The sequence below is a fragment of the Hemicordylus capensis genome, chromosome 5, assembly GCF_027244095.1.
Source record: "Hemicordylus capensis ecotype Gifberg chromosome 5, rHemCap1.1.pri, whole genome shotgun sequence".
Taxonomy (NCBI): domain Eukaryota; kingdom Metazoa; phylum Chordata; class Lepidosauria; order Squamata; family Cordylidae; genus Hemicordylus; species Hemicordylus capensis.
In genome coordinates, this window is record NC_069661.1 from 104270794 (window position 1) to 104284140 (window position 13347).

The 13347-nt window shown below is 41.2% G+C and overlaps 1 protein-coding gene across 4 annotated transcripts in view; it reads right to left on the minus strand.

The window, feature by feature from the left end:
• Positions 1-5544: 5544 nt before the first annotated feature.
• The window catches only part of KLF3 (KLF transcription factor 3), a 53295-nt gene continuing 45492 nt past the window's right edge, over positions 5545-13347 (minus strand). For all 4 annotated transcript variants that reach the window (XM_053256540.1, XM_053256542.1, XM_053256538.1 and 1 more), the window contains 2 exons: positions 12055-12215; positions 5545-10069 (listed from right to left, as the gene is read on the minus strand). In XM_053256540.1, coding sequence (XP_053112515.1) covers positions 9888-10069; positions 12055-12215 — 343 coding nt within the window. In that variant the 3' untranslated portion in view covers positions 5545-9887. The remainder of the gene's footprint in view (positions 10070-12054; positions 12216-13347) is intronic.

Below are 13347 nucleotides of genomic sequence, written 5' to 3' on the forward strand. Positions count from 1 at the left end.
GCAAAACTTTGGCAAAACCTGGCAAAATTGGGCAAAACTGATGAACGTTTGGTGAAACCTGGTGAAACTTTGTTGAAACTTTGTTGAAACTGGTGACACTTTGGTAAAACCTGGGTGAAACTTGGCAAAACATGGTGAAACTCTGGTGAAACTCAGTGAAGCTCGGTGAAACTTGGTGAAACTTTGGTGAAACTTGGTGAAACTGGTGACACTTTGGTGACACTTTGGTGAAACTTGGTGAAGCCTGGTGAAACATGGCAAAACTTTGGTGAAGCTTTGGTGAAGCTATGGTGAAACTTGGCAAAACGTGGTGAAGCTTGGTGAACTATGGCAAAACTTGGTGAAACTTTGGTGAAACTTGGTGAAACCTTAGTGAAACTTGTGAAACTGGTGAAACTTTGGTGAAGCCTGGTAAAACTTGGTGAAGCTTTGGTGAAACTTGATGAAACCTTGGTGAAGCTATGGTGAAACCTGATGAAACTTTGGTGAAACTTGAAACTGGTGAAACTTGGTGAAGCCTGGTGAAACTTGGCAAAACGTGGTGAAACCATGGTGAGACTTGGGCGAAACATGGTGAAACTTCATGAAACTTTGGTGAAATGTGGTGAAACTTGGTGAAAGGATGGACTAACATAAGTGGAGATATAAAGAAATATAAAGGTGTGTTGAAAATATAATCCAGACTGTTGGGCTTATAGCTCCTAATAAGATATTGTTACACCCTGAATGGGGAGAATGGGAAGTTGAGATACAGTGCCCACACAGTGGGGACACTGTTAAAGCAGATACCCCCTCTTGAATAGGGTGTGTGTGTGTGTGTGTGTGTGTGTACACAGGAAGCCATATTAGTATGAGATTCTGCAGAGGTATCTGACTGAGAACCCATAGCAGGATTCAGCAATGGAAAAGTGCCTCTGTAGATTAGCCATGATGTGTAACCAACTGTTCATCAGCACCTCGTGGATCAGCAGATGGATTTGATTAAGACACCTCTTTAGGATCATCAGCAGATGGTGTGGATGGGGTTTCTAAAGAATTAGCAGCAGAGGATGGCTTTTGGCTCCTACGAGTGTTCCTTTCCGCTGCAGTGTATAAAAGCCATTATGGCTTAAAACATGTCACCGGGAGCGCATTTCCTCTTCCCCTTAGGACACCTTTTACACTTCTGAGGATTTTTCTGGCTCACCACTTTTCTTTTAAGAGGTTGGGGAGGTCCTGCTGGCTGCACATGTGATGCTTTTATATATATATATATATATATATATATATATATATATATATATATATATATATATATATACACATACACACACACACACACACACACACCCCCCAGTCCTGACCCGCACTGTGAGGAAGAAGCAGGATCCATCTTATTCAGAACAGCTTGGGAGGCATGCCCACGTCTTTAGCAATGCCCTGTTCTGCTTTTTTTAAATGTGTGGCTTAATGATTTCCAACCTCCGTCTCAAAAGAGGGACAGCTTTCCGGAAAAGGCTCCGGAATATACCACCAATTCCAGCCCCATACATGACTGGGACACTCATGTAGCCAGGAAGGGCACAACCTGTAATAGTTCTTATAAAGGGTGGAGTCACCATAATTTTTCAGAATTGGCATTTTTTTCTCCCCCTCCCCCTTAAAGTTGTAGGCCTCTCCTGGGGTAAAAGTGTAGCTTCACAATCACGTTACCAAAACGGAATGGCACATTTTTGTTCTGGTCTGACTTTATCTGAACAGCGATTGGGTCAATGTGGTGCTTGCTCACAGAGATGCTGTGTGGCTTGTCATAAACCCCGGTTATGTCTTCAGGGAAACGGAATCTTTTTGCTGTGTGTATCATGAACAGAGTTTTTAACCCCCCAGCTAGGCTTGAAGGGTAAAACAATGCTTTTTGGTGTGTGTCAGGAAGGAGCCCTAATATGTAGGCTAATTCAGCCCCTGCAGAAAAGGTGAATGCATTGTTAGGACTCAAACTGAATATTTCTAGTAACAAGGTCATAAAGCAGGGATGCTCCCTCTAGAGCAGGGATTCTCAACATTGGGTCCCCAGATGTTATTGGACTTCAACTCCCATAATCCCCAACCAAAGGCCACTGGGGCTGGGGATTCTGGCAGTTGAAGTCCAATAATATCTGGGGACCCAACGTTGAGAATCCCTGCTCTAGAGCACTCTGGGTGCTTGTGATTTCATTCGTATCATGCAGCAAATCTGCAATGCAGAGTAATACCCCTTTTGTAGGTAGAAGGTCCATTTCTTTAACCTCTTGGCAGATTGAAAGGGGGTATCTGCTGTGATGGTGTCCCAAGTGCATGGGTACTGTATCTCAGAGAGCCCCACTTCCCAGGAAGATACAGCGGCCTGGATAATTGGATGGTGAAGTCTGAACTAGTGTTCTGTGGGAAAGCATTCTTGCTAGGGAGGGTAATGTAATACTAGGGAGGGTAATGTAAAATCCTCTATCACCCATTGCATGTCTGAAGTAGGCACCCAACTATCGAACTTGTCAGGCCAACCTACCCACTTCAGTAAACATTGCTTTACTTTACCACGGCCAAGTTTTGCCAAGGCTGGTAGACGGCTTGAGCGTCAGATGAAAACTCGGAAGGAATGTGACTGAACACAGGCTAGAGCCCATATTAGGGCCTACTCTATGGTGGTGATGGCGGTGAAGAAATTCTACTTTTCTGCCACCATCGCATCAGCTCAATGTCATCCAGTGGAGCTTTTTTTGAGTATTTCGGGGCCTCCTAGGTGAAGATCCCAAAGACCATCGAACAGAACACTCAGCAGCTCACTGTGACAGATTTGCTTTACATTTTGTGATAAAATTGCTCATATCCGTTCAGACTTGTATGCCAAGATTTTTGCGGCACCAGAACTGGATGTTGCTGACACACCATCTGTCCTTGTTATATTGGATGGTTTTCAGACTGTGTTGCCTGAGGAGGTGGATGGACTGCTTGGAAGGTTGAGGCCTACCACGTGTACTCGACCCTTGCCCGTCATGGTTGGTGAAAGCTTCTAGGGAGGGATTGGGTCCATGGGTGGTGGGGGTGGTGAATGCCTCTCTAGAGCAGGAGGGTGGTCCCCCCTCACTTAAAGGAGGCAGTCATTAGGCCCCCCTCCTAAAAAAGCCCTCGTTGGACCCAGATGACTTAAATAACTTTAGACCAGTTTCAAAGATCCTCTTCTTGGGCAAGGTGTTGGAGAGCGTTGTGGAGTCTAAGCTCCAGGCAGCCCTGGATGAATCTGATTACTTAGATCCATTCCAGTCTGGCTTCTGACCTGGATATGGGACTGAAACTGCCTTGGTCACCCTGGTGGATGACCTACGCCAGGAGATAGACAGAGGGAGTATGACTCTGTTGATCCTCCTGGACCTCTTAGCTGCTTTCGATACCATCAACCATGGTATCCTTCTGGGATGTCTCTCTGGGTTGGGACTTTGGGGGCACAGTTATACGGTGGCTCCTACCTAGGTGGCTCCTACCTGCTCCTACCTAGGGGGTCGTACTCAGGAGGTGGTGCTGGGAGATGCCTGTTCTACCTCTTGGCCTTTGGGGTGCCACAAGGATCTATTCTGTCCCCCACAGAAAAATGTTCTGTTTAACATTTACATGAAGCCCCTGGGAGAGGTCATCCGTAGGTGTGGGCTGCGGTGCCATCAATATGCTGATGACACCCAGCTCTACCTGTCTTTTAAGTCAGCAGGCACAGGGGAGGCAGTGGATGCTCTGAACCAGGGCTTGGAGACTGTTCTGGACTAGATGGGGGCAAACAAGCTGAAACTTAATCCAGATAAGATGGAAATGCTCTGGGTTGGTAGAACTGATCATCCGAGTAATGAGGTAAATCTGGTCTTAGAGGGGGTCGCGCTTCCTCTGAAAGACAAAATCTGCAGCTTGGGGGTGCTTCTGGATCCAACACTGTCCTTGGGAGACACAGGTGGTGGTGGTGTGCAGAAGCGCCAACTATGGCTGGTACTCCAGCTGCAGCCCTGTCTGGAGAAGTGAAACCTGACCTCAGTCACTCATTCGTTAGTAACATCCAGATTGGACTACTACTGCAATGTGCTCTACATGGGGCTGCTCTTGAAGACTGTTCGGAAGCTGCATCTGGTTCAGAATGCTGCCACAAGGATGCTCGTGGGTGCAAGTCGCTTCACGAGTATTATACCCATCCTGTGTCAGCTTCATTGGCTACCAGTGCGCTTTCTGGGCTAGATTCAAGGTGCTGGTATTGACCTTTAAAGCCCTACACAACTTGGGGCTGGGGTACCTGTTGGACCACACTCACTCATATGAATCTGCCAAGGCCCTCCGCTCATCATCTCAGGCCCTGCTCTGGACCCTGCCACTGAGATCCAGTTGGTGGGGACTAGAGGTGGGGCCTTTTTGGTTGTAGCCCCTTAGCTTTGGTACGCCCTCCTTGAAGAGTTTCGCCATGCTCCCTCCCTCAATGTTTTTTAAAAAACATGTTACATCTTTTTAAGGAGGCTTTTTAATTCTCCATTTTTATGTTATATCTGGTAGGTTCTTTAGCTTTTTAGAATTTTCAGTTTTTTTAGCTTTTAAAATAACCTTTAATTTAAACCTAATAATGATTGTGGTTTTTAATTTGACAACTTTGTGTTAACTTAATTTTATTACTTTTATTGTATCTTGTGTAGCTTATTGTTGTTAGCCACCTTGAGCAGTAGTGCATTGGAGGAGTGGGATATAAGTATTTTAAATAATAATACATCCCCAATGCTCATTTTCAATTTCATGTGAGATCTCTTTGGTGGTGGGTCTATTTAGATTTCTTTTGCAGATGTAAAGCAAAGTTCATAGTTGTTCTAATGTCTGGTTTCAAACTGCAGTATGACTTTTGGTACTGTATCCCTAACATCATGGTACCAAGAGAGCTCAGTGGGATGGGTCTTTCTATTTTCTTGCACATGTATAGCCAAGTTGACCTTCTGGAGTCCACCTATGTCCTGACCCCAGGGTTAGGAAGCTGAGATGATTCTGTGGGATTTCAATTTCCTTGTACATGTATACTTAGTCCCTCCTTCTCACAGTCCAATGTTTGTTGTCAGTTTCAGGCATTAATGTCCTGGAACAGAGTCAGGGCATCAAGAAGGCTTGGCAGGGTAGGTTTTCTTATGTTAATTTCCTCACAAATGTATAGCTGAAACAGCTTCCCCGTCACACACTCAGTATTCCTTTTCAATTTTAGGGATGAGTCCCCCACCCCCCAGAGGCCACCAGAACCATGACCCAGGAATCAAATCAATCTTTTGGAGCCAGCATGCTAAGCCCTCTCGGTCAGCTGCTGGAAGGTGCAGCAGGATCAGCAGGGGGAAAAATCTGGCTCAATAATTACACAGCCTTCTGTGCTTTGTAGTTTGGCCACTTATTCTAACAGAACACTTAAGAAATAAATGTCAACACTACCTTTCAATTCTCAAAGATTATTCAGTTTCCTGTTATTACTTGTCCACTTGTTACAAAAATGTATGCAATGTGCACGTTTTGAGGTACAATCTTATCTTCATGTTGACATGTAGTATTTTTATTAACAAGTATAATACATATAGTATACTATATATATATATAACATATGAGGACTGTACAGTACACGTTTATGTTCACAGTTTGACATGACAAAATGTCATTACTGAATTCCCATTGGACTACTAAAGTAGAAACAGTGAAGGTATATTAAACATTCACATCTTTAGTGAGAAAGATTACCAAAATGTTTTCAGTATCTGCAAATGATAGGAATGCATGCTAGAAACCTTCTATTACCCAATTATTAGCTTATAAAATATATTACATTTCATTAAAAAAATTCTGCATAGTTTTATACAAGTATTAAAGTAAATGTAATATCCCTGCTACATTTGCAGGTAAAGTTTTAAGAGATGGCAAGCAGGAAGATTATTTTGACCCTCTAACATTTAAAATACATAAATAGCAAGAAAGTGCTAATATCTGTAAAACATAATGGGAATTATTATAGCCCTTTTCAAATAATATGTGTAAAATACTTTTGCAATTCTGTTTAAAAGGAAGAGTCGCACCTGACCTTGCTAAGCTTGAAGACAAAAACACAAAGAAGACTGAACAAAATTCTGGTATTAGAGAGTTTTGTTTTTTTCAGAACTACAGTGTTTTGTTTTTTCAGAACTACATTAAAATGACATTGCAGAAATATTGGCTTCACCTTGAATGATCCATACTGGAAAGGAACAATCCATCATAATGCTGTTTAATGAGACATAAAAAAACAGTAGCCCGGAATTTGCATTCTGTACAGTGCAGTGCTGCTAGTGCACAAGGGTTGTTTAGAGACACAATTCTGTGGTAAGCCTTCTTTTCTAATGTTTGGACTGCAAAGTGCTTCCCCTCAAATATGTGATCCTTCCTTACTTGCTAACTCAAAACAAAGATTTTAACTCTCCTTCCAATATCACCCCCATCTCACTCACAAGAGACTACTCCCCACTTCCAAGAGAAGACAAGTAGTAGCAAACATTTCTCCGGTTATGTGTCTGACATTCTATCCTAAAAACCACAGTGATGGAAAATGGAGAGAGACTCCAGCACCAAAGCTACACAAGCAATTTGTGTGCAAGCACAGACTGTAAAGGGTCTGGTATGATTGTTTCCCGTTATATTCAAGAATGTGCTAGAATCTGGAAAAGAAGAGTTAGAGGAAGAGCTTGCACCTCTTAGAACTGCCAACGTTTTTTGAACATAGGTTCTCCCCACACCCAATTTTGCCTGCCACAGGATTAAAGTGCCAACCGGACTGTTTTCTGTATTGTTTCAAGCTGCTACTTACTGTGGAAAGCATCAAGTACTGCTCCCATGGAACCCAGTAGGGGACTGTGAACTCTTTAACTGTAGTCTCTTTAACTGTAGTCTCAATTAGGGGTGCAATATGTTCTAGGACAGCAGCTTCCATTCTTAAATTTGAAGCAGATGTAGCCTATGGTCACCATTTAAAGTCCAGAATTATCTCCATATGCCATGGTGGCTTCAGACTTGTGTTTCCTGAACAGCAGCCTTCTATCCTCAACTGCATGAAAAATCAATTTTTAAACTACAAAAGTAGTTTAGGCGGCAACGGAGCAGCTATTTCTGGTTCAAACTAGGGATAGTAAAGCAACAGCTCAAAGAAAAACAAGTAAAAAATCTCAGTGACCGTGTGCCAGCTCTTGGCCATGCTGAAGTAGCTGTTTGAATCTCAAGCCATGGTTTTGCTCAAACCCCCTCAAACATTAACCTTAAAGATAATTAGATCTAGCACATAATGGGCAACTCAACTTTGGGACCATATATTTTTCTGGGGTACACCCGAAAGGTTTTGTGAGGGAAAAATAAACCCTAAAGCTTCAGAAAATGTTTTTGCCAAAAAAATTAGGAACGTGCATATCTGAATAACATATGAGGAGCTCAAGAAGAGGTAACCTGCAGTGTGTGTTATTGCAGTCAAGAGGCACTATGAACCAAGTGCAACTAAACATCTGTAATGCAATGGATTAAAAAACCCATTCAGCTAGCTAAATGCTCCAAGTCGCATTCTATTCCAGTTACTAAATATAGCTGGCAATTTGTATTGTAGTCACTAAAATTTTTAATGTATGAACATTTAAATAAATGTTTAACTTTACTTTAAAAAAATTCAAAGAATGTGTTTAGAGTTTTGGTATGATTTCCTCTGCTCTACAAAACCTACTCAAGTTGCTGCCAGTTGAGGTAAAATGTCCCCATTCTATTCCGCCCCCACCCCCGATTAATAACTGAGGGCGCTTCAGTGTAAAAAAACCCACCACCACACCAAAGCATAATTTCCAGTTTTACCTGGCAATACAAAAAGTGAATGTATTGTTCCATTTACATGGATGTGGAATGGCCTGCAGAGTTTCAGTAGAGGTTTAAATGGGTATTAAAGCAAACATGCCCCATTTCTTAAGATGGAATTACCTAAGACTTCAAAAGTATTGGGCTTAAAAAGTTACTAATTTTCTTTCTAAAGTCTCACTCAAAAAATCTGTGAATATTTGTTTTGTAAGACAGGACATGGGAAAATAAAAAGCCTTCTTGCTGCTCAAAGTTATTCTGGATTTATACAATATTAATTTTTTAAAAAATTGTGCAAGGTCCAGATGTAGGAAGTATGGCAGTAAACACCATAGACATGATCTAGCCAAAATTAAGGACTTTATGTCATTGGGAGCGAGCTAAGCAGTACCAGGGTTATAAAGTTACTATTTAAACCAAATACACCACAAACATGATGGGACAGAACTGCAATTAGTGATAGGAAACAGTTTGTTGAAATGCATTATTGACATCCAACACACAAGGTTGTAGCAGAAAATAGTTAGTCACGACTAAGTCCCATGCACTTTAATGGGAGCTGAGAAACAAAAAACTTGTCTCATTCATTTCTATGGTGTTAGACATGATCAACTTTCTTTGGGTACAACTCATTGTATAGTAGATAGTAAACGATGCACCATTTTATCCTTGAAGAACCGTTGTTTTACTTCAGTAGCCGATTTCAAACACAAACATTTTGGGTAAATGAAATTGTTTCCTAGTGCCTTCTGAAGTCTTTTCCTCTTTTGTAGCTTGCACTTATTGGTGCTGGCCTCCATTCCTTAAAATCTTCCAATGGACCTATGTAACATCTCTAGAAGATACTGAATATAATTAACCTGGTTGAATTTATTTTAGTGTATATTTCCACATGCAGCTAAACACTGATATGTAGATGTCCCACTACAAAACACTTAAGGAAACTTCATGAAGACCTCCTGTTGAACTTGGCACATAAGGGCAACAGACCCACTTAAAAAAAAAAAAAGATCAAAAAGTACCTTTTCCGTTTGTAATATTCTCTGACAAGTTTTGAGCTGTACAGAAGTGCTTCATTAAGATTTTTGTTTTAATTATCTTATAAATACGTTAGTGTCTCTGATGGAATTGATTTCTAACCGTGGTCTGATCTGGTTCATTTTGCTGAAATAGTTACTGTTTCTAAGCTATGCCAGGTGAAGTGCAGAGGATTTTTAGGCAACAAGAAATAGAGGAGTGATGAGAAAAGACTATACCTACCACACCTCCTCAGTGAGGTAGATTATTGTATGTATCATTGAATGCCACATCACAGAAGTACCATGTGTGTTCCATTCATACAGTTGCACACAAAACACAGATTACATATATCACACGAAGGTGTTTGCTTAATGAATCTGAGGCACTATACCAGGTAAACACAAGCTAGCATTGTATACAACTCCACAAAAGAGAAAGGCAACATTGGTCAGGATGTACATTATACACTGACAAAATCTGCTGATAACCATTCATCAGTTAAGAATATTTCATTCAATCCTAAGTAGATTTTTTTAAAAATAAAAAAAAGTGTCTTGTGGAATATGCTTCTATAACCAACCATGTCGGAAAGAGTCCATTCATTGCATTGCTGGGCATAAAAAGGAGACGTGCATCCTTCACAGGGTACACAGAGTCTCTGGCAAGGACTAGCAGGCTGGATTTCCAACAGTGACTATTTTGATCAATATATGCTGGCTGATTACATGGCAAAACTAATCAGCTTGATTACAAGATCCCTTTAGTCTCACAGACATTTAATCTACTTGCTGGCAGGCAGGGTTTGCTTAGCATCCCCAAGAAAAAGTATTCACATTCTTTAGGTCTGACCCGTGGCAAGGGCAAAGAAGAGCCAAGCAAACTTCTATTACTGACCATAGGGAAGGTTTCAAAGCTATAAATCCAGAGATCCAGGCCAGCTGAATCCAAATTAAAATGCACAGGTTAAAATAAAAAAGGAAGGAAATATGGAGAAGCTGAAGAAGGAGTCAGACAAGCATGTGGCGTTTCCTATGAAGGGCAAGATGGTCAGAGCGAGAGAAGCTACGATCGCAGTCCGGACACTGGAATGGTTTGACTCCGGTATGTTTCCGGAAATGTCGTGTTAGTTCATCAGAACGAGCAAACTTCCATGTGCAGCCTTCCCAAGTGCATTTGTAAGGCTTTTCACCTGAGGAATAGGGGGAGGAGAAAGTAGATATTTTTAAAAGCTCATGAAACTTGTTCATTGCATATAATGAACAACAAGAATGACAATTATCCCCCAACCAGCATCTTCATGTACAAATTTATGATACTTTTCTCTCTTTTACAAGAGACGACCTACCATATTAGGAAAAGATGTTCCATTTTATTTGTAATATGCCTTCAATATTTGCTCTCTTCCTTGCCTACCACACCAGCTCGGCTTAAAGGTATTTAAAATGACATACACAAAAACCATTTGGACTAGTCTGTGCATATAACCTTATGAGCAGTAACAGGATCAGAGACCCTCATCTTCTTGGCAGTATTACAGGGCTCCTTCACACACATACCCACAACCATGTGGAAGCCACCTCCCATGTGCAACGGTGGTATGAATTTCAAAACCACTTCAGTATTTCTATGTGAGGTCAGAACTCGTTAACTATCACACTACCTGCCAGTGAGGTGGTGATCTGTGGGAAAGACTGATATGACTGGCCCTGTTAACATGGCTACAGCAGTCACATGAAATTGCACAATGGGGAAAGGGATGTGTGTTCTATTTGGAAAGGGGCACAGATAAATCCCAAACAAGATCTTTATATAATAGTAGAATAGTGCAGTTTAATTTCCAGTTTTCCACGTATCCTTTCATGCCAGTTAACTCTTCCATAAAAAAGCATGATATGCTATCTCCCTTAGAAATGTCAGAGCAAGATGTCAAGCTGTGTTTTGCAACATCGCATACTGATATTGCTTAGGGTCACTAGGAGTTTGCACCTCCTGCCTCCCAGGAAGACTATCAATCCACCCTTCCACCTAGAAAAGAATTCTGGTCTACCTGTCAATTACCAGGGACTGCAGAGCCAAAGGGAATCCCCCTCTGGGTCCTGTTTTAAAGCTTTATGTTAGCTGGACATAGGAGGATTTGAATCAATAACTTTCTGTGTGCTTGTCAGGCTTTATTTCCTCCCACTGCAGGTGAGCTCTTCCACGTATATTAGAAAGAAAAAACATTACACCCACCCCCCAGCATTCCCATGCATTTTTCAAGGTGGCTCTAAAAAAGAAAACAGAAAAAGGACTTGCAGGGTTTTTTTTAGATGTTGTGTGTCTGGGGCAGGTTTAGTGATGCAGAAGGGTGTGGCAGTCAACTTGCGTTGACTCACCATTCAGTGGGCAGGAAATAAACTGTTCATAGAGAGGCAAGAGCGTGTGTAAAAGAAAATTAAATGAATATAAACAAGTATTTCACCACACATATTCCAAGCCTCAACACTAGAAACAGTTTCTGGTTTTCAGGCTTTGCACAAATCGAGCAGTAGACAGGGCTTAATTTCAAAGCCACACTTCTGGCAAAAGGAAGCAGAAGTGATCACATAGTTATTTCCCATTTCAGCTCCCCACTTTGGGGCCACCAAAATGGCAGTGGTATGTACTGTGACCACATGAACTGGGCAATCTATTACTAATAAGATGTGGAACATATTTTTTAAAGCTGCATAATTAAACTTTGCTACCATTTTGGTCAAAACAAGTTATTACATTCCTATGGATTAAATTAAAATTTAGCCGTTCTTGTGCAGAACATCCAATTCTTCCCTTACAGTTAGAAAAGGCTCACAAATATTTGGGTTGGCATTTGTAGCTCCCATGGAGTATAAAGGGCCACAGAATACGCTGGGCCATCATGTCCTTCCCCACCTCTTCTTTAAGCTATAATGGCTCTTGCACAATTTTACTGTATGCTACACTACTTTGTCCATGTGTGATATGGCAACATATTAGCAGAAAATTCAACTGCTGTTCTAGTGCTCAGGCAGGAGTTAGTACCCAACCCTCTTTGCCTAGGTGACAACATGAAAATGACAGCTGGTGTTGAAAAAGATGAATGGATCTAAAAGCTGGCTCTTGTCAGAGCCTAATTAAGGTTCTTGAAAGAAAAGTGTTATTGGATTTGTTTCATACCTGTATGTGTTCTTCTGTGAGCTTTTAGGTGGGAGCTTTTAGTGTAAACTTTGTTGCAGCCTTCGTAATCACATCTGTGTATTCTACGCTTCCTTTGTGTGTCAGGAGATTCCACAGGTAGAGGCCTCTTTCCAGGCTGAACAATAACTGAAGGGTGACTCCTACATGAAAGTCAAGTTGCAGATAAAAATGAGATTCTCTTAGCTAAACCTTCCTTCATGGCATACCACAGAGCTCCTTTATTCACTACCCTTCTGTCTTTTGGCAGTATGAACAACATTACATGTATGTGGAAAAATTCAAGCAAGCTTAGCAAGTTTAATGGACTTAGTGGTAATGTTTTGGCTCTCCTCCCTGTCAGAGGTTTTATTCATTCTGTGGAAGAAGCAAAACCAAAAGATATTCTTCACAGCATGTTAGAGTTTTTCATTTACTTTAAAGATCTGGCTCTTTTTCTCAAACACTTAGGTTTTCCAAAACCTTAGCTAGTACTTCCAGTGAAAGTTCATTGTTTTTGTTTACATATTTTTCTTCTTAAAAAAACCAAACTTTAAGATGAATTGGCTGACAGCCTTTTCACATTATTAAATCCATTACTTATTTTGCCTTGCAAAACTGAACTCAGGAGGTGTTATTGTTCATCCTTTGGAGACCAATTAAGAATTTCCTGTTTGAGGCTGGCAAAAGGGTGCGGCCTGCCTCTACCACTGATGTCAGTTTCTAAAAGTAGAGTTTAGACTCTGTGTGTGTGTGTGTGTGTGTGTGTCACACCCACAGGATGTCTGAAATTGTCTCTGACTTATACAAATATAGTTTTCTTTCCTGCATCCTAAAGGTATGATACAGGTGAGCTGCACAAATTAGTAACCATAAAGATTGCATGGGCCACAGTCCGAACATAAGTTCAATTAAAACTCATAGCTCTTACAAGCTTTAGGAGTATACATTCTAGTGCTAAACAAAAAAGACACTAGCTGACATCCCAAACAGTACAGTTACACAACAATGTTGCACTAGCACAAGAAGATTGCATAGTGATGCTAAATCATGACAATCTTTGGAATTGTGCTCTTGTGCAAAAGTTCCCTGCAAACATATGAGGCATGCCATGGATTACACACCTTGTTGCATAACCACAAACATGTTTGTGCTTGTGCAACACTAGTCTAGAATGCAAGCAGCTAGTCCAACAGCCATGACGCAGGCAAGCTAAACAAATTAGTAAACAAAGTTCCCACATGCTACAGTATGTGCAAAAGTGCAACACTAGTCAAGAGATAAAAATCTGGACTT